The sequence below is a fragment of the Monodon monoceros genome, unplaced genomic scaffold (genome assembly GCF_005190385.1).
Source record: "Monodon monoceros isolate NGI ecotype Baffin Bay Population unplaced genomic scaffold, NGI_Narwhal_1 Super_Scaffold_19, whole genome shotgun sequence".
Lineage (NCBI taxonomy): Eukaryota > Metazoa > Chordata > Mammalia > Artiodactyla > Monodontidae > Monodon > Monodon monoceros.
The window spans coordinates 43680086-43701617 of record NW_021703775.1 but is presented as its reverse complement, the minus strand read 5'-3'; the positions used below and the strand labels follow the sequence as shown (position 1 = coordinate 43701617).

Sequence of the window (21532 nt, the reverse complement as noted above, 5' to 3'; positions counted from 1 at the left end):
CAGGAAGTAATATTTTCTAAAGTATAAACTGCTTTAACCTTCTAGGCAATTGGGGGCATTGCTGAACAATGATCAAGATCATAAAAAAGCTATACGAGTTCACAGCAGACAAGATTTTTTGTTTCCATTAAAGTTTCTTGTCCCAGAATATATCACAATCCATTTAGAATATGGATTCAGGCCTAAAGCTTTTCTGACTCAATAGAAAAGAGGATGCAGATGTCACCTTAAGAACGGCTCAAAATCGCCTGACAGATTCGGCAGTTACCTAAACGTTTAATAAAAATTTACTCACTAACCAAATACTCTCAGTCACCGAGCTAGCAGGTCTTTCATTTCAAAAGAATCATTTTGGGGGTACCAAACTATTGACATCTGGGCCAAGCCTCCGCTTTTATTTAAATACAAACACTGACAAAGAAGCGCAGCGGTTCGTTAAATCGCAGGGACTCGTAGCTGGCATCCCTCCCAGGAAGCGAGTCTGGTTCCACCACGGGGGAGGGGCATAGAAAGGAGACCTCGGGCGCCAGGGACCTAGCGGGCTCTTCCTTCCAGGCGTCCCGGGCTGCCCTCACTACCAGTCCCCGCCGTCTCATTTGCCGCCTTCCGACGCGTGACCCCGGCGCGCTCGCGTCCCGGGCCGGTGACAGGCGCGGGGTGCGCCGAGCGGTCCCATGTGCGCCCTCCCTTTCGCGGCCGCTGCAGTCACCGCGCCCCGAATCCAGCTCCAGCTCCTCTGCCGAGGCCTCGCCGCCGCCATGTCTACCGCCAGGCCACTCAAATCCGTGGACTACGAAGTGTTCGGGAGAGTGCAGGGTAGGGGACCCCCTTACAGTGGGAGATCAAAGAGGTGTTGGGGAGGAAGAGTAGAAAGCTTCGACAAGCACACCCCATCTTAAGGACGCCCTGCCCCGTAGCGGCTACGACTTCCGCTCGGCCATGACACAGCAGCCATGGGTGGGAAGGAGGCGAAGGGCGCATGCGCAGAAGAGCTGGGGTGGGTGGGATGGGGGCGAGGGAGGAGAGCGGAGCCGGGGAAAGACTGGGAGAAGGAGGAACAGCCGGGCGCAGGGAGTGGGCCACTTAAGGGTGTCCGGGGAGTGCAGACTGAGAGGACAAAATGAAGTGGGCGAAGGAAAGAAGAGAGGGTCTTTGAACTAGTGGTCCCCGTTACTCACCACTGAACTACTGCGCTTGACTTGAGTTTAGGATGGACACCTAAGATGGTGTTTGAGGGTTCACTTTGTAGGAGATTATACTTTTTTTTTCCTGTATAGCTCCTGAAAGAATTATTAAGTTGTTATCTAATTTTTGTCTTATTATAAGTTTAAATCGTTGTAGAGGATGTCATGTCTGGCTTATTGTAACTATCGTTATTTCTAACTTAAAATGTTAAATCACTGAAATTTATCCAGTGGAATATAAATATGGTAGTGATTTACTATTTGCCATCATTCATTCAAAGCAAAGCTTTTTAACAGTGGGAAATTTTGCATCATACCTTTTCCTCTTTGAATTTGATTTCCATTCCATTTTCCCCACAGAATTTTATCCTATTGTTATGCTTGAGCAGTTTCTAATTGGTCACCTACCAAACTTCTCTGCAATATGTATGTGCATATGTATGTGCATATATATATACACACATACATATATTTTCTTAATTTCCTTTGACCATAAAGCTCTATTTATTTTTTTTTTCTTTTGGCTTGAGTTACTATTGTGACTATTATTAGAATACACTTGATGAAAATAATATAAATACATTTAAAAGTGTGATAAACATTATTAAAATTTAAAAGGTAAATTTGTTTTGGAAATTTATTTCTTACAGGGAAAGCTGGAGGCTTCATGGAACATTGATTAAAGGGTTGAGTTATCTTTGTATTTTGGTATTCTAGAGGTTTTTACACTTTGGGGCAGTGTACCAGGATAAGAAAAAGGACGGGTGAGTGTATGCCTTTTGTAAAGAAATAGCTCTTTCTTTCAAAGGGTAACTGTGGGAAGGGAGGTAGGAAAGGAGAATCATGGCGGATTACAGGTGTCTCCTCAGACAAGTCAGTGTTAGGGGAAAAAAAAATATGGAAGTTCTAGATACAGAAATTGATTACTTAAAATTATTCATGCTTTGTACCCTTTAGAATGTCTTCGGTACACCCAGGAGTATGGTATTCTAGATTGAAAACTACCCCCAAAAGTCATTGAAACGTATATAAAAATGAATATGGTGGCAAAGATCACTTGACAAACTATTTGGTCTACTGGACAGAGACGGGAGTAGTTAAGGAGCGTGTGTGTGCACGTGTGTGTGCACATGTGTGACGTTTACTGAGGGTGTACCATGTGCTGAGCACCCTACTATTATTTAATCTTCATCACAATTTTGTGAGATATATGTCTTAGTACTGTTTTAATAATGATAAAATAGGTAGAGTGTCAGTAACTTGGACAAGCCGTTAGTCGACAAATGGGATTTGATCCTGCATCTCTAACTCTAAAACCTGCACTTTCCCATTAGATGAGGTTTTCTGATAACACATAATGTATTTCTATTAATTTTAACTATGTAATTGCACTTTGTCCATATGGTGGTCACATGGTGTATGAAGATCAATTTGGGGCAACAGTATACATAATAGGAAAGAGAAATGTACGCTATATAAACAGCGGGGTTTAAAAATCAGCTTTAGGGCAATAACTCTGTTGTTTACAGTATGTTAAATGGAAGAGAGTACATGCATACTATTGATTTATCAAGGCCTAGTATGTGGGACAAATTCACAATCACATATTTGCACACATATACATCAACATTTGCTGAGAATCTAGGATGTGCCAAACTCTGTACTCATTTAATCGTCAACCCTATGACCTCAACCATTTTCCTCATTTAACAAATGGAGAATTTAAGGCATAGTGAAGTAACTTTCCCGGTTACAGAGTGAGTTAAGTGGTGGCGCTGGGATTTGAACCTTGACAGTTTTATACCAGGGCCCATGCTCTTAATCAGTATATCCTACTGATCCTCCTCTCAATACCTTTTTCACCTTTATTTTGCCTTCCTCCGAACCTATGAACCGAACACATACATACACTGATGTAGGGCATTTGGACCTGGCCATCTACACCATTCCAGATGATTCTGAGGATGTTTTTATGGTCTTTTTGGCTCCAAGGAAGTTTGACCTTGTCAGTAGGCAGTCAGCACATTCAAAACTGCAGCCTCTGACTCTCTCTCTGTTGCTTGCTGGCACTATCACCGTTGCTGTATATCAGTCTGCATCTCTCTGTGTCTCACAGAACTGCTCACAATTTTTTAGTGGATTACCTAAGAAATAAATACAAACCACTAGCTTTTTGTCTGAGTCATAATGATAGTGTAGAAATAATTAAAAATAAATGATAAAAAATTTTAATTTTATTTTAATAATGTAAAATGGAGAATGATTAAAGGGATCTTTAAAAAGTGTGGAATAATAAAATCTTAGTGAATACTCACTTGTTAGAAATAACGGCTATGAAGGTAAATTTACAATGGAGGAAGCTATAATTAGGAACATTGAATATGGACAAGATACAGATTGATACATAAAATTGTCATTAAAATATTTAAATGAAAAATATTCTTAATGAAAATTGCTTCAATGTTATAAAAATTAATTTGGAAAATGATTTAACTGTCTTGTTCTGATGGAAAATTGATCAGTGAATTGAATTAGCTTGACGGAGCTTATGACAGAAAATATTTTCTAACCAAAAAACGGGGTATGCTGTTATATTTGTATTTAGAATGTTTGAATTTAAATCATCCTTGGTGCCAGAATGGTAGTCAAAATGTTCTAGGGGTCAAATATACTCTGCCTTGTTCTCCAATACACACACCCTAATTTGCAAACAGATTGCATTTCAAGAACTAGTTTATAAATTGGTTGTTTGAAATTCAGGAAAATACATTTATAGAAATAATATTACAAATAGTGGATTTATTTCTCAGACCCTTCTGCAAAGTCCACTCATAGAGCTATAGGCTTGTTGACAGAAATAATCAATAAACAATCTATAATTGGAATAGAAAAGAGTTTTATTTCAGCCAAACTGAGGACTGTAGCTGGGGAGACAGTCTCTCAGGTAATTCTGAGGAACCGCTCTGGAGAAGCATGGTTTCCAGCACAGTTTTATATCTTGTCAGAACAAAGAACATCTAACAAATCAGCGATTCATTCCTTCAAGGTTTCAAAAAAACAGATCAGCATGTACACAGTGAGCCAGTATGTCCTTGGCACCTGGGAAGAGAGTCCTATCATCAAAGAAGTACCAGCATTGGCATCCCAGAAAGGGAGGCATTTAATCTTTATTCTTAACATGGACATTCTTTACTTCTGATTAAGGTGCCCTTTTCTTTAACAGTTAAAGCAGATGTACGGTGTTTGACAAGCCACAAACAGGCTGTTTTAGTTAGCATAAAAGTCAGGTTAATTCCTGGATAAGCCAGAATGACTTTCCCATCCCTCAATATGTGAACATTTCTTCCATCAGGCTGCTGCTGCTCTCCATTGCTGCTTCCTTCCCTCTATTTTTTTAAATAATTTTTTTGTTTGTTTTAGAACAGTTTTAGAATTATAGAAAAGTTAGAAAGATACTATAGAGAGTTCCTGTATACTCCACATCCGGTTTCCCCTACTGTAAACATCTTACATTAGTATGGTACATTTGTCACAACTGGTGAGCCAATATTGATACACTATTTTTAACTAAAGTCTATACTTTATTCAGATTTCCTTAGTTTTTACCTAAAGTCCTCTTCTGTTCAGGATTCGTCTAGGCTATCATATTACATTGAGTCATCTTGTCCCCTTAGGCTCCTTTACACTGTGATAGTTTCTCAAACTTGCCTTGTTTTCCATGACCTTGGCAGTTTGGAGGAGTACTTTGATGCTAGGTACCTTGTAGAATGCTCCCATAATGGTATTTGTCTGGTATTTTTGTTGTAAGACTGAGGCTGTGGGTTATCAGGAAGAAGACCACAGAGGTACAGTGCCATTCCCACCAGCATATCAAGGGTACATGACTTATCACTGTTGAGGTTAACCTTGATCACCTGGCTGAGATAGTGTTTGTCCACTGTTAAGTTACTCTTTTCTTCCCCTCCCTTTCCATCCTCTACTTTATCTCCATATTCTCAAGAAGCTCCGTGTTTTTTTTTCCCCACAAACTTCTGTTACATTACGGGCTTTGGGATGAGGGATAGGGGAGTAGGGGACTGACCTCCTGGGTTTTTAGAGCATTTGTAACTATGGCATGGCTTATAATGTTCCTATAAATGTTTAATTACAATTACATCAAGAATAATCTGAAATTTTGAAAGAGAAATTGATTAAGCTCTGTATAGATGCTTTACCAACTCTCAGGTAAATACTGACGACACTTGTAGAAATGGACTGTGGCAATCTGTTGGTTTACCTGTGCGTTAGAAATTTAACAGTTTGCTTTTGATGGGATTGACTCAGATTTAGAATGGGAGTAACTTATTAGACTACAGAAATAAATAGCGATTTTCTTTAAGATTGCTTAAAATGAAAATTAAGATAATTACTAAATAGCTTTGTCAGACACCACATAATTTAGGTGTATACATTTTTCCTTACGTAGACAGGTAAGTGGAAAAGTTATGTTTTAGAGGTTGAAAATTTTAGTACATTAAAGTCAAGAAATACGATTAACTCTAATTCCCTTTCTCATCTTTCTTCCTATAGCGTTTCATTTGTAGTTCTGTTCTACTTCTTGTTTTTACTTCTCCAAATCCATCCTCCCTTTTTTAAAAAAATATTTATTTATTTATTTGGTTATGCCGGGTCTCAGTTGTGGCACGTGGGATCTTTAGTTGTGGCATGTGGGATCTTTAGTTGTGGCATGTGGGATCTAGTTCCCTGGCCAGAGATCGAACCTGGGCCCCCTGCATTGGAAGCATGGAGTCTTACCCACTGGACCACCAGGGAAGTCCCTCTCCTTTCAACTATAGTTATTTGTGTACACCTATCTGTGTCTCTCACTAGACAATAAGGACAGTATTGGGTGGGCCAAAAATGCCTTCGGTTTTTTAAGTAAAAATAAAAGACACATTTTTAAATTTTTCACCAAGAACTTTATTGAACAAAGTATTCACCCTTTTGTTCCACTACCTTCTGCCATTTTTCAGGCAACTTCATGATTCCATCTTCCTAAAACTTTTTATGTTTTTGAGCAAAGAACTATTCCAGGTACCTTTTACAGTCTTCCCGGGAATTGAAATTTTTTCCATTAAGAGAATTTTATGAAGACCGAAATAAAGGGAAATCTGAAAGTGCAATGTCTGGTGAATACGGTGGATGAATCAGAACTTCCCAGCCAAGCTGTAAAGTTTTTGCTTGGTCGTCAAAGAAACATGCGGTCTTGCATTATCCTGATGGAAGATTATGTTTTCTGTTATAATTCTGGACACTTTTCGTCAGGTGCCACTTTCAGTTGGTCTAATTGGGAGCAGTACTTGTTGGAATTAATCGTTTGGTTTTCCAGAAGGAGCTCATGTTAGAGGACTCCCTTCCAATCCCACCATATACACAACATCACCTTCTTTGGATGAAGACCGGCCTTTGGTGTGGTTGGTGGTGGTTCATTTCGCTTGCCCCACGATCTCTTCCATTCCACATTGTTGTACAGTATCCACTTTTCATCGCCTGTCACAATTTGTTTTAAAAATGGAATGTTTTCATTACATTTAAGTAGAGAATCGCATGTGATTCTCAAGAAGGTTTTGAGGTTTGCCAGGTTTGCCTGCCATGTCAAGAAGGTTTTTCTCGCTTAACTTACGTGGAACCCAAACATCAAAGCGAATCACATAACCAAGCTGGGGCAAATGATTTTCAGTGCTTGATTTGGATATTTTGAGTGTGTCGGCTATCTCCCGCGTGGTATAACATTGATTGTTCTCAATTATTGTTTCAATTTGATCGCTATCAACTTCAACTGGTCTACAGGACTGTGGAGCATCGTCCTGCGAGAAATCTCCAGCACGAAACTTCGCAAACCACTTTTGACACGTTCGATCTGTCACAGCACCTTCTCCACACACCACACAAATCTTTTTCGGCATTTCAGTTGCGTTTTTACCTTTCTTGAAATAATAAAGCATAATATGCTAAAAATGTTGCTTTTTTTCTTTCATCTCCAATATTAAAATGGGTACACAAAAATTCACCAATTTTGATGTCTTTTTTTAAATGCTCACTGATATGACAAATGTCACATACAATCTAACAAAATTGTTTTGAATGAAGTTAAAGACAACTAAGTGCTACTAGAGCCATCTTATGCAAAAAACTGAACTAACCTTTTGGCCCACCCAATATTTTAAAGGTCAAGCTAGCTTGTTTTTATATCCCCTACAGGCTGTGCTTCTGGTGGGAACTTCCAAAGTATCTCCAATTAAATTCAAGTGTTTGGGATAGTTGGCTTAGAGAAGAAACAGTAGTATATTTGCTGTTTCGACTATTTGAAAGATGCCATGGTGTGTGGCTCCAGGGGACAGATCCTGGATGGATGTTGGAAGGTTAAAGCGAGGCAGAATTTTATTCCATAGAAGGAAGGACTTTCTAACAATTAAAGATGTTTAAAGTCATTACGGGCTGCTTTGTAAGGTAGTGACTTGATGACTTCCTGCATTCAAAATTGACACATGCAGTTCGATCCCAGGATGAAGGATTACAGGTTAATATGAAAATTTGATTTTACATGAAAGGATCCTGATGTTTAGAATTCATCATATGGTTTCTTTAAACATCAATACTTCTTTGTAGATTTAAAGTATGATTTGCTTTGCAAATATTCACCTCAGAGTTTCTCCCTGACATGTCTTTTCACAAAGCAAGGTCCAGTTGCAGCTGACTGAGCCTTGACTGAGTGGCATATTTTGTTTGAGTCTCTCATAACTGAAGCGGTTGATGTCTGTCCCAGTTTCCAGAGCAGTGTGTCTGTAAAAAAAACTGCATGTGTCCTATCAGCTTCCCTTCTCTTTAGCAAGCAGGGTGGAAGCAGTGTAGAGAGGCCACAGAAGCCCATGGAAGCAACTTCTCCAGTACAGGCCCTGTCCCGAGAGTGCTCAGTTCCAGTCAGTGCTACTCAACTGCAGAAAATCTGTGTTCACATTCGCTTTGTTTGCTATATGGACCTCCCTCTGTTGCACAGAATGCTTCAGACTAGGGATGGGGACTCTCAGAAAGACTGAGAAAATTCCAGAGCTTTGAACAGTTAATTCCTGCGTGGTTCACTGTGTCACAAAGTTAATGGGCTGGAGGTCCTGACACCTCTTGATACACATTCCTTCTAAGGCTTTAAAATATGGGTTGTGGTTGAGGGACCCAGTAAACAACACCCCTCTTCATTATGTGAGTTATTGACAAGTAAGACAATGAGTAAAGCAGAGGTTGGGGGATGTGTCTCAATCTTCAGGTAAGTAGACTTTGTAATAATCTGTACTGCAGAATTAAACACACCAACCCAGGCACCAGCAGGGCTCCCTCAATAGAACAGAAGGGATGATTCCTTTGAATAACTAGTTCCCAGAAGGAAGAAGAGGAAGCACCTGGACTGTGTATGTTTCTCCTCCCAAACTTAACCATTAGATAAGTCACTGCATGTCCCCGAGGAGTTAGGAACAGGTAGAGAGTGGCCAGGAGTGACACACTAGTGGATATTTCTCCCCGTTAAAGGAACTATCACATGGGCAAAGAAACTTTCTCTCCCAGAAATAAGCAGTGACATCTAGAGGGAGCTCAACTATTTAGTTCTGGTTGTAGTACTTCAAGATGATCTGCAGAGCAGAGTTTTTTGGTGTGGAATGATAGGAGAAGTCAGGGATGTTGTATGGAGAGCAAATTGGGGAATGACTCTCCTTGTTCTACAGAGAGAGAGAGGAAGGACGACGTCACAGTCCTGTTTCCTGCTTTCCTTTTTTGTGTGTGTGACATAAAAAAAAATTGAGATCTAATTCACATAGTATTAAATTCACTCTTGTAACGTGTTCAAACATACTAAATATACAGTGTTTTTTACTGTATTCACAATGTTTTGCAGCTCTCATCACTATCTAATTTAGAATATTTCCATCACCCCAAAAAGAATCCCTGCCCCACAGTTCCCTTTCTCAGTCACTCCCCATCCCTTACTTCCCCCATCCCTCAGGGATGTCGCTGCCAAGGTCTCTGTGATTTCCTTGGACTTTCCTTCATGGTTTCAAGATGGCTGCTATCACTCCAATCATTACATTCACCCTACAGTCAGGAAGAGAGAGGGAACAAGGAGGAAACCCCTGGCTGAGACAGCCCCTGTCAAAGAGCTTTCTTGAAAGCTTCAACTAGTGATTTGGCTGAACCACTTGACATGGACCACCCCTTATAAGGAAGATCGATAACTATAGAAAAGCATGTTGCTGCCTCAAGTAAAATCAGAATTCTGTTAGAAAAGCAGAAGGGGAAAATGGATTTTGTGTAGGCAACTAACAGTGTCTGTCACAGATATTCATATGTTAAATACATTTAACAGCATAGTAATTACATTTGGTAGTCTTTCCCAAGTAGTGATGCAAAAGGACATACTACAGAAAGACTTTGATCTCCCTGGTCTCAATCTCAAAATATTTGGTTTATAACCAAGACAACCTAAATTTCTGTTAAGTACATATTGAAACTTTCACATATGATTTATCTCAGTCTTATTTTTTTTCCATTTATCACTGCTTAAAGCAATGGGCAACACTTGTATTATCTACCCAATTTGTCAAGCAGTATGAACTTAGCCTAAAATTAAGTGTCTTAAACTTAAAGGACAATCCTATAGTTATACTGTTTTAAGATCTGTTTAATAAATGTGTGTGTGCCCTTACCATTCATAGTTACAAATACAGCCACCATGTCCTGCTCTAGTCTTCTATCCCAAGTCCTCTAAGTTCTGTAAGACAACCAGTTTAACGATTTCTTTTTTCAGTTCTTATGGTTGTTAAGCCATTATTTATAAACAACATGCTCATATTAATATTTCCTGATTTGTCAACTTAGGCATTATGTAGTGACTTCTTGCTACCCTTTTTAGTATATAGTATATTATATATAAACACACACACACATACACACATCAAACTATATATTATCATTTAGATAAAGCAGTAAAGTTCTGCTAGAATCAACACAGAAGTCTTATGATTCTTTCCAGCTTTGAGTGCAGTAAATTTATCATCATCACTTTGAAATTAAACTTAAACTCTAATCAGTATGGTTGGATGTATATGTACAATGTTAATAATGAATTACTACAGGACAGTAAAACAGTTCACTTAAATATTTATCAGCTGGTTTTTCTTTCACTCATTTATTCAACAACTATGTGCCAAGCTCTGGTCTAGGTGCTGGGGACACAGTGTTGAACAAGACAGAAAAAAAAAAAAACCACAAATAAATACCTAGTAATATCATATGGTAATCGGTTATGCATATCCAGGAAACATATAAGGATGCAGTGCTGTTTTAGATAAATTGGTCAGGGACTATTTCTCTATGGAGATGACATTGGTGCAGAGACATGAATGATGAGAAGGAGCCAGCAATGAGAAGATCAGGGGGAAGAGCAGTTCAGACAGAGGGAATAGTAAATGCAAAGGCCATGAGGCAGGAATATGCTTGGCATGTTGAGGGACACAAAGGAGAAAAATTTGGCTGGAATGGAATGAGCAGACAGGAGTCCTAAGAGATGAGACAGATCATTAGAAAGGGGCCTGGAGGCTGTGGTAACCAGAATGTATTTTATTTTGAGTGTGATAGGGAGCCACCAGAGGGTTTTAAGCTGGGAAAGGAAGTGATTTGATTTTACTTAAGGAAAGAAAACCACCTTGGCTGCTTTATGGAGACTAGACTGTAGGAGGGCAGAACTAGACATAGGGAGACTAGTGAAGGGGGCCATTGCTGTGGATTAGTTGAGAGATTATGATAACTTGGACTAGGGTGTAAAAACATTTTTACCCATTTTTCTAGAAACAGTTGAAACAAACTATTTTTTAGCAAGTCTTGAAAATGAAGTTTGGGGCTAGAAATAATTGGTAAAATGAGTGCAATGACATGGTTTTGAATATTTAACTATGCGTGGTATCCAAATAGGTCATGATCCTGACTTGGGGACTTTGCACATGCTCTTCCATCTTTAATGTTATTACATTCTCATCATACTAATTTTTGCTCATCATTGAAGTATCAATGTCCCATTTTCAATAAGCCTGCCCTAAAATTACCCAAGACTGGGTGGGTCATTTGTCTGTCCTGTGAACTCCCACTTGCATCCTGGTTTATACATCTTTCAACTCATAATTGTTCTATGTTTTATTTATTTTTAAAGTTTTATTTATTATTCTTTTTTCCCCAGTTTTATTGAGATATAATCGCCATACAGCACTATATAAGTTTAAGGTGTACAGCATGATTTGACTTACATCATGAAATGATTATCACAATAAGTTTAGTGACTATCCATCATCTCATATAGATACAAAATAAAAGAAAAAGGAATAAATATTTTTCCTTGTGATGAGAACTCTTATGAGTTACTCTCTTCACAACTTTCATATGTAACATAAGCATAAGTTAATTTTATTTATCATGTTGTACATCACATCCCTAGTACTTATTTATCTTATAACTGGAAGTTTGTACCTGTTGTCTTCTACATTTTAATTGCCATTTTACTTGTCTATCTTCCTCACTATACTGTAAGCTCCTAGATGGCAGGACTGTCTTATTTACTTATCTCATTCTCTGCAGAATTAGACAATGAATATTTGTTAAGTGAATAATCAGAATGTCTAAAAGTGTGCTTATTTTTTTAAAAATATTTATTTATATATTTGGTTGCACCAGGCCTTAGTTGCGGCATGTGGGCTCCTTAGTTGTGGCATGCGAACTCTTAGTTGCCGCATGCAAGTGGGACCTAGTTCACTGACCAGGGATTGAACCCAGGCCCCCTGCATAGGGAGCGCAGAGTCTTATCCACTGCACCACCAGGGAAGTCCCTAGTGTGCTTATTAAATATATGAATTGTGGGGCTTCCCTGGTGGCGCAGTGGTTGAGAGTCCGCCTGCCGATGTAGGGCACACGGGTTCGTGCCCCGGTCTGGGAAGATAGCACATGCCGTGGAGCGGCTGGGCCCGTGAGCCATGGCCGTTGAGCCTGCGTGTCCGGAGCCTGTGCTCCGCATCGGGAGAGGCCACAGCAGTGAGAGGCCTGCGTACCGCAAAAAAAAAAAAAAAAAATATATATATATATATATATATATATATATATGAGTTGCCTGATTCTTAGATTATGTCTGTGTGAAAAGAACATTTCATTAGCAGACTGGAGTAGGTAATTTCCTTAACCCTGCAATGTGTTGGATAACTCTTTTAAAAATTCCTCAAATCCTGTCACCTTAAGCAAATGGCCTTTTTGTCATCAGTAAATAGATGGTGGAAGGGCTGCTGGGAATTCATAAATGTTGAAAGGATGTTGCTCTTCACCGGGGGTGGAGTGGGGTGGAGTAGGGTGGAGTGGGCAGCTTGTTGTTAACCTCCCTTTCTGGCAGCTCCGGTGTTTCTGGCAGTAAGTAGTAAGGGTGGAGGGAGCAACCTAAGTTACAGGCTGCCTGCTCTGCTCCAGCACCAAATCCAGTTAGAGTGCAGGACAGGGTTTTTTGTCTTTTCATTGTCCATGGTTTCTTTCAAGTAGCGCTGTTGACTTGTAAAATAGCTGAGGCAATATTGACATGCAAGTATATGATTTATTACCAACACGAATTTGAACAGCATGAATGAGAAATGCATCAGACCTGCAGTACCCTACAAGATTGGGGTTTTCCCCTTTGCGATGCAATTCTTCACCTGAAATATAAATCCTTTTCAAACCTTTCTCAGACCTTCCTTTAAGGTGGAGCCAACCATTGATTCTAAACTTTAGTGGGCATAAAAATCACCTGGAGAGCGTGTTAAAATTGGATTCCAAGATGCAACCTGCAGAGTTTCTGATTCTTTAGTGCTGGGGAGGAGCTTGACAATTTGATTTTCTAAAAACCTCTCAGGTGATGCTGGTGCCTCTGGTTCATGGACCGGTCTGAATAGGAAAGAGCTGGACTATATGTTTCCAATTTCTGTTTACTTCAGTTGCATGTGCTTTCTTTTCTTATTGCTAACATCATTTGGGGCTGTTCACTGTTGAGAAACTCAGAGGGGAATATGCACAATAGGCCTGGACCCAAACCTTCAACTCTGCTTAGTCAGTGTCTTCTGGGATCCCCTCACTCCAGGAAAAAATGACTGCACACTTCTCCACAGTTCTGCCTGTTTTGTCTCTTCTACGTGGTCTGGTTAACCTGAAGTTTCTCTTGAATTTTCTGCCCATTCCTTTTATATCTACTGACTCATGTCTTTCCCTCCATCTATATAACAGATTACCTTTCTGGTTCTTCTTTAGATCAATACTCCCCACTCATCCTTCCCTCACATTTATAGGTATCTTTTTTTTTTTTTTTCTGGTACGCGGGCCTCTCACTGTTGTGGCCTCTCCTGTTGCGGAGCACAGGCTCCGGACGCGCAGGCTCAGTGGCCATGGCTCACAGGCCCAGCCGCTCTGCGGCATGTGGGATCTTCCCGGACCGGGGCACGAACACGTGTCCCCTGCATCGGCAGGCGGACTCTCAACCACTGCACCACCAGGGAAGCCCTATAGGTATCTTTTAAAATATTTTTTATAGCCCCATAAGAATTTCACTTGTGATACTATCCTGTCTTTTTTGCTCCACTACTCTTTTTTTCTTCGTATTCATTTGGTACCACAATACACTACCCTCAGGAAACAAATGATACTCCTTGTTATTATAAATCTGCTTACAAAACTACATAAAATTACCCAAGCCACTGATCTTGTCTTCTGTATCCTCTTAATCAGGCTCAATTGCTGTTTGGAGAAGCAATATCTTTTGACCTCTCTGAGATTGATTTGATCTATCCCCTGTGATTTGCCTATTTTTTTTCTAATTTATAAAAATTGAGGTATAATTTACATTAATAGTCACCCTTTTTAGTATACAGTTCAATGAGTTTTGATAAATGCATACAGTCATGTAACCACCACCACTACCAGCACAACTGAGACATAAAACAGTCCAATCACCCCCAAAATTTCCCTCGTGCTCCTTTTCGGTGCCCCACTCCTTCCCACTCCCGCCTTTGGCAATCACAGATCAGGTTCCTGTCCCTGTAGTTTTGCCTTTTCCAGAAAGTGGAATTAAAATAGTAATGTTTTATTACATTTAAACTTGAATTTAGTCCTTGTATTTAAAGAAGACATTCTATTTATTTATTTAATTTATTTATTTTTGGCTGCGTTTGGTCTTCGTTGCTGCACATGGGCTTTCTCTAGTTGCGGCGAGCGGGGGCTACTCTTCGTTGCAGTGTGCGGGCTTCTCATTGCCATGGCTTCTCTTGTTGCGGAGCACGGGCTGTAGGCACATGGGCTTCAGTAGTTGTGGCACGCGGGCTTCAGTAGCTGTGGCTCACGGGCTCTAGAGTGCAGGCTCAGTAGTTGTGGTGTACGGGCTTAGTTGCTCCGTGGCAAGTGGGATCTTTCCAGATCAGGGCTTGAACCCGTGTCCCCTGCATTGGCAGGTGGATTCTTAACCACTGTGCCACCAGGGAAGCCCCTAAAGAGGACATTCTAAAAGCTGAGAGTGGGTAAGTTTTATGCCAGCACACTCAACTGTTCTTGTAGTAATTATTTTGTTTTATTTAGCATTTTAAAATAGAAGGAATATGCAGTTTGGCGTTTCATTATACTTTGGTTTCAGAATATTATTCTTTTTCTTCAAAAATAACCTTCCTTTTTCTCTTTTTGTTTTAAAAGAAAAGAATTTTTAAAAAACACTTTCTGAATGCATTCAGATATTAAAGGTTTTGTTCATTTCATTTACTTACTATTTAATAAACTAGATGAAAGCTAAGTCAGGAAATATATACTTTTTTTAAAGGTAGACAACCTGACATTTCTTTTCATCTTTCTCTTATACAGGTGTTTGCTTCAGGATGGTAAGTCACCAATCTGTTTATTATTTTTTGCCATCTCCCTCCCACCCCCACTGTTATTTAGTCACAGAGACAGAGCAGTTATCTACTTAGTGCTAATCTATTGCTAATTTCCTGTCCTTGACAGTGAATGAAGAAATATTTGTATTTCTTTCAAGTTACTGGTTGAGATTTTTATTAAGGATGTCTTTTAAAAGTAGCCTATTAAAAACATTACAGCCTTCCTAGTTTTCCGTTAATATTTCTAGGAATTTCGAAAGTACCTCTCTTGGGGTGATCTAATTAAACATTTTTATTAGGTATATTTAATACACAGTATGGGGTCTTCCACTTGTTCTGGATGGAAGAATCTCTCCAGTCAAGGGTACATATCTTGAATTGCAAAATGAGAAAAGCCCATTGTTGCACAAGGAAGTGGTTCCTAGGTTTTTAAAGTTAAAACCCCTTGCTGCCTTTTAGATATTTATTTTAAAATATTTATTTATTTTAAAATATTTATTTATTTTAAAATACTTCTAAAATATCGATTTTTAAAATATAGTACTCCTTTCCTAAAAGTTAAACGTGGCATGTATTCTCACCTACTGTTTGAGCTGGGAATCACTAGCTAGGTCTCTGTTCCTAACCTCTAAGGGTTCTAACAGGTTCCCACAAGTCAAGTCTCTGCCTTTTGAGATAGTCGCATCCCCTGGAGTTCAGATTGTCTCCTTTTTCATTGCTATCTGTGAAGGCGTGACATTTTCAGAACCCAGCCCTTCCAGCAATCCTAGCTGTAATCATCTTGGTTTGCGCTGCTTCATTTAGTTGGGGACGTGGAGTGTAGAGCTCTTGGTCACCCTGGCCTCCAAACAGGAGAAGAGCATGTTTCTAAAAAATGCTGGTATTCTGGCTCCACAAGAATTTTAGTGTGATGTAGTTAAAGTAATACAAAATAAAAATGTTTCTAGGTTTGCATGTGCTGGTAGCATAATTGAATTTGGAATCAGGAAAAGGAATTTTAAAAAACTATTACGAATAATAGGAGAAATAAATTTACTCATAGGCAATTATAACAATTGCGTGGCAAGTCCAGAGTCAACAGAGAACACTGGAATCTTTTAATCCAATACTTTATGTTGATCATAACTGGATATTTTTGCTCAGTGATTAAGAATCTTGGAGTGATCATCATTTGAAACCCAGATTGACAGTGTAATTTAGCATTAGCAGGTTGTGAGGGCAATGCAACTGAGTTTTATGGATTCCAAAACACATCATGGAAATTGTTTTCTGAAATAATTCCCACCATCAGTTTATTTTCTCATAATGTGTTTGTCTTTACTGAATGTGGAATTTAGCACACACACAAAAAATACCATTTAAACGAAAGTTTTTATAAATATAGGTATTACTATGGGTCAGCTACACAATCTTTGGCATAGACTATATTTTAAAGGAATCAGCTTTTTTGTGACCATACCTTTTTGAATGTTAGAATCAAGTATGTTGTAAATTCAGACCTTTGATGATGGACTTCGTCTCTCTTGTTTTCTCCTGAAACCAGTACACCGAAGATGAGGCAAGGAAAATAGGGGTGGTTGGCTGGGTGAAGAATACCAGCAAAGGCACTGTGACAGGCCAAGTGCAAGGTCCCGAAGAGAAAGTCAATTCCATGTAAGTAGTAAGACTAATAACACACTCATGCAACTTATGAACTTATTTCAATGTTTGGCTGTACAATAAGAATAGAATTGATGGACCAAATTTAGTTTGTAGATTATCACTAAACCAACATGCTTTTAGGCAGACCAGCAAAGAAATTTTCAGAGTTGAGAGTGGAATTTCTACGTCTAGGAATGGATTTCCCACTTGGGCAGGCCCTCAGAAAGAGCAGTAGCATCACTCTCCAATCTGTATGAAATGTGTTCTGTTCAGTCTCCTCTAATATGAGGGAAACATCCAGGGTCAAGTGTTTCTCATCAGAAGTGGTTGTGACAGAAGCATAGTGCTTTAGGATGGTTCTTGAAGTTCTTAAAGAGCCTGCAAGGCAAAAAGTTGCCATTTCCTTTGTATTGTTTAAGTATCTTATTTATCTTATTGTAATTTTATTTTTACCGTCAATGAAAGTGTGTTTGATGAGCTGTATAGTTACCGTAATATGAGTCCTTGCAGTGCAAAGGAGATCAGATTCAGTTGTAGGGAAAAAAGTGCCTTGTGTACACAGTGTCATTTTCAAAGACATTATCTTTTCAGCTTCCTAATTGCCACTGCTCTCTGTAGTCTTATTTTTTAAATAAAAATTACTCCTATTTATCGAGCGTTTGCAACATGTTAGGTAATGTGCTAAACACTTTACATTTATCTCATTTAATCTTCACAACATGTCTTACGAGGTAGCTACTCGTTGATACCCAATTTACTTTATTATTTGCAATTTATCTTTGTTTTCTTTACTTAATGTTTTCAGATTTCAAGAGCAATACTTTTTTACTTGTTGTAATAAGTAAAGTAATAAAACGTAGAGAGGTATAAAAGCAAAGTTAGTAATCGGCCCCTCCTTTCTACTTCCTTCCCCTTTATGTAACCTGAGCCAGTGGCTTTGTGAATCCTATCCAAAGCTTTCTTTTTAGCTTAAAAATACTTAATTGTACGTTTAAAATTAGGGTTTTGCATGCTTTTACTGAAATGAAATACTTCATGCATATTTTTCTGTAACTAGTATTTTTTACTTTATGGACGTTCAACAATCAAGAAATATATAAGTACCAATTCCTTATTTTTTCTAATTTCTTTATGTATAGGTACATATTTGCATTTGTGCATAAACCATACCCCAACTTGGAGAGTGGGGTCCAAAATTCAATTTCATAAAATGTGGGGTAACAGTTAATGGAAAAATTATCTTTTTCAGTAGGATGGTCACAAAATGCACAAATGAGAGGACTGTGAGCAACATTATACAGAACTAATAGTTCAGTGGATGAGAAAAAGCCAGATGACTATGATATAGTTTGAGATTGGGGACCACATGGAGGATGGACGCTCATGCCAATCATGTTATACCCTAATCCATGTTGTAGCAAGCTTTTGATTGATTTCCTTAACATAATCATATCATACATTCTGCCCATTTTTCCTTTCCAACCCCTGCACACCTTTCTTCCCTGCCATGCTGCCAGTCATCTGTGTTAGCAACCTGTGTGTGTTTCCTTCCATGTTTGTCTCCATGTTTGCCTTTACACAACACACACACACACACACACACACACACACTTGGGTGCACATATATTTGAGGGTTTTGTTCAATGTTTGCTTTTTAAAAATGGGATCGTGGTGTATGCACCTCTCTGCATCTCACTTTTATTTTATTTTATTTTTTTTAAATATAAATTTATTTATTTATTTATTTTTGGCTGTGTTGGGTCTTCGTTGCCGCGAGCGGGCTTTCCCTAGGACGCTTTCACTGTGGCAAGCGGGGGCTACTCTGTTGCGGTGCGTGGTCTTCTCATTGCTGTGGCTTCTCTTGCTGTGGAGCACGGGTTCTAGGCATGTGTGCTCTGTAGTTGTGACTCGCGGGCTTAGGTGCTCTGCGGCATGTGGGATCTTCCAGACCAGGGCTCGAACCCATGTCCCCTGCATTGGCAGACGGATTCTTAACCACTGCACCACCAGGGAAGTCCCTGCATTTCATTTTATCATTCAAAAATACATCCAGGAAAATCCCTCCAAGTCAAATGGTGTAACACTAATTCATTCTTTTTAATGGCTGCTTAATATTCTACAGTATAGATGTACCATTATTTATTACCTTATTGCTGGGAAACTCATTTTGTTACTTTTTATTTTTTTCCGCAGTAAGAGCAACGATGCAATAAACATTTTATTGGTGATTTTATTTTTATGAGATAGATTTCTAGGAGTGTGATTTGTTGGTTGAAGTGTCTTGCATACTTTTAATTTAAAAATATTTGCCTGACTGCTTTTCAGAACAGCTGTAAACAATTACATTTTTTTCTATTCATCCTGTTGGCAATTGGTACTGTTGCACTCTCATTTTTCTTTTATCTGATTTGGTGTAGAGTGATATATTTTTTTTTTTACTGTAGTTTGCATTTCTCTAATTGACAGTTGGAGCATCTTCATGCTATGTGGATTTGTTCTCATGGATTCCCTTTTCACATCCTTTACCAATTTTCTCACTGGATTGCTTGTCTCTTGCCAATTTTTAACAGCACTTTGTATACTGGTGATGACTACTAACTCATTATCTGTTATCTCTTTTCCAAGTATTCCCCAAATCTATCATTTGCCTATTAGTTTTGTTTATGGTAGCTTTTACAACATAAATTGTTTTTCATTTTTATAAACTTAGATATGACTATCTTTTCTTTCTGGTTAAAAAACAGATTGTGTGTTGTTTCCTAGCTTTCCTTCTAACTTTTTGATGCTTTATTTATTACATTAGGCATCTACTCCATCTGGAATTTGTTTCTTATTTATAATATGAGATTGGAGACTATTTCCTACCAGATGGATAGGGAGTTGTGCCAGCACCATTTATTAAATAGTCAGTCTTTCCCCATTGAATTGAAATATGTTTTTGTCAATATATTAAAATCTCATATAAACTGGATTTTATTTCTGGTTTTTCTGTTCTGGTCCACTGATTGATATATCTATTCCTATACTAATACTCCATATTGATTTAATTACAGTGGCTTTATAGTATATTTTCTTTCATTATTCTTTTTCATTCACTTTTTTGCTTTCTTGGGCATTTATTTTCTCTCTAAACTTTAAGATAATTTTATCTATTTAATTGGAATAATATTTTTTTTTAACTTCCCTAATTGTTTTACAAATATGTTTTTTTAAAAAAGAAAACTTTCTTTTTTAAAACAGTTTTACAGTTACAGAAGAATTGTGACGATAGTACAGAGGGCTTCCGTATACTCCTCACCCTTTGCCCATTAACATTTTACATTAGTATGATACATATGTTACAGTTAATGAACCAGTATTGATGTACTGGGTATTAAGTAAAGTCCATAGTTTATTCAGATTTCCTCAGCTTTTACCTAATGTCTCTTTTCTCTTTTAGGACCCCATATTTTACTTGCTTTTTAATTGCACATTTTTATGAGATAAGAGAATTGTTATTAAATCTTTCTATCTAAGAATATGGATATCTTTTCATTTGTTCAGATTTTAAAAATTATCCTTCAATGTGATTTTCTGGTTGTCACCATCTAAGTTTTGTGCTTTTCTTGCAGAGTTTATTCCTAAGTATTTGCCTTAGTCAGTTTGGCTTCAGTAACAAAGCACTGTATAGACTGGGTGGTTTATAAACAACAGAAATTCTCATAGTTATGGAGGATGGAAGTGCAAGATCAGGGTGCAAGCATGGTCAGGTTCTGGTGAGGGCCCTCTTCTGGGTTGCAGACTGTTGACTTCTCATTGTATTCTCCTATGGCACAAAGAGAGCTAGTTAGCCCTCTGGCCTGTTCTTATAAGGACACTAATCTCATTCATGAGAGTTCTATCCTCATGACCTAATTACCTCTCAAACACCCCACCTCCAAATACCATCACATTGGAGATGAAGCATCAAGCTATAAATTTGGGGAGGACCCAAACATTCATTCCGTAACAATATTTTATTGCTTTTTTTCACAGTTATGTATGGAATATTTTTCCCATTTTTGTTTCCGGGTATTTATGCTAGAATAAGGAAAGCCTAATGATGTTTGTATATTTATCTTATAGAGTTACTTTATCAAATATTCTCATTAATTGTACTAGATTTGATTGTTGTTTTTTTTGTAAACTATAGTCTATTAGATTTCCTAAGTATACAATTCTGTAGTTAGCCAAAATAGTGTCTCTTTTATCCAGTGTTTATTTCATTTGCTAGACCTCCTCACAGCAATGTTGAATAGTAATAGCCATAGCAAGCATTCCTGTCTGGTTTCTGATTTTATTTGAAATGGCTTTATTTTTTCACCATGATGATGAAGAATGATGTTTGCTGTTGATTTTTGGTAAATAAACTTCATTACATTGAATTTCACTCTTGAATTCCTTGAATTAAGCTCTAGTTGGTCACAGTGTGTTATTCTCTTGAGTCATTGCTGAATACTGCTTCCCAATGTTTTATTTAGAAATTTTGCATCTGTACTTATAAGTGAGATTATGGTTTCCTTTTTTTTGGGGGGGAGGGTTGTTACTGTATCAGGTTTTGGTGTTAGAAGTTCTGCTGGTTCATGAAATGTATTAGGAAGTTTCCCTTTTCATTCATTCTGGAATAATTTAAATAATACTGGGATTACTGTTCTTAGGTTAGCTGAAATAAGTTATGAAATCACTTGGTCCTGGTGCTTTCTTAATGATAGGCCTTTAATCACCTTTCCAATCTGGTCTATCGTA

At 38.3% G+C, this 21532-nt stretch overlaps 1 protein-coding gene and 1 non-coding gene across 2 annotated transcripts in view; one reads left to right on the top strand and one right to left on the bottom strand.

Annotated features, from left to right (window-relative positions):
• Positions 1-381: 381 nt before the first annotated feature.
• ACYP2 (acylphosphatase 2) overlaps positions 382-21532 on the top strand; it is a 162474-nt gene continuing 141323 nt past the window's right edge. Inside the window, exons 1-3 of the mRNA XM_029231911.1 lie at positions 382-816; positions 15114-15130; positions 16671-16780. Coding sequence (XP_029087744.1) covers positions 675-816; positions 15114-15130; positions 16671-16780 — 269 coding nt within the window. The 5' untranslated portion in view covers positions 382-674. The remainder of the gene's footprint in view (positions 817-15113; positions 15131-16670; positions 16781-21532) is intronic.
• On the bottom strand, positions 5924-5996 carry TRNAW-CCA. The gene has a single exon. It is a non-coding gene; the product is annotated as a tRNA-Trp (tRNA).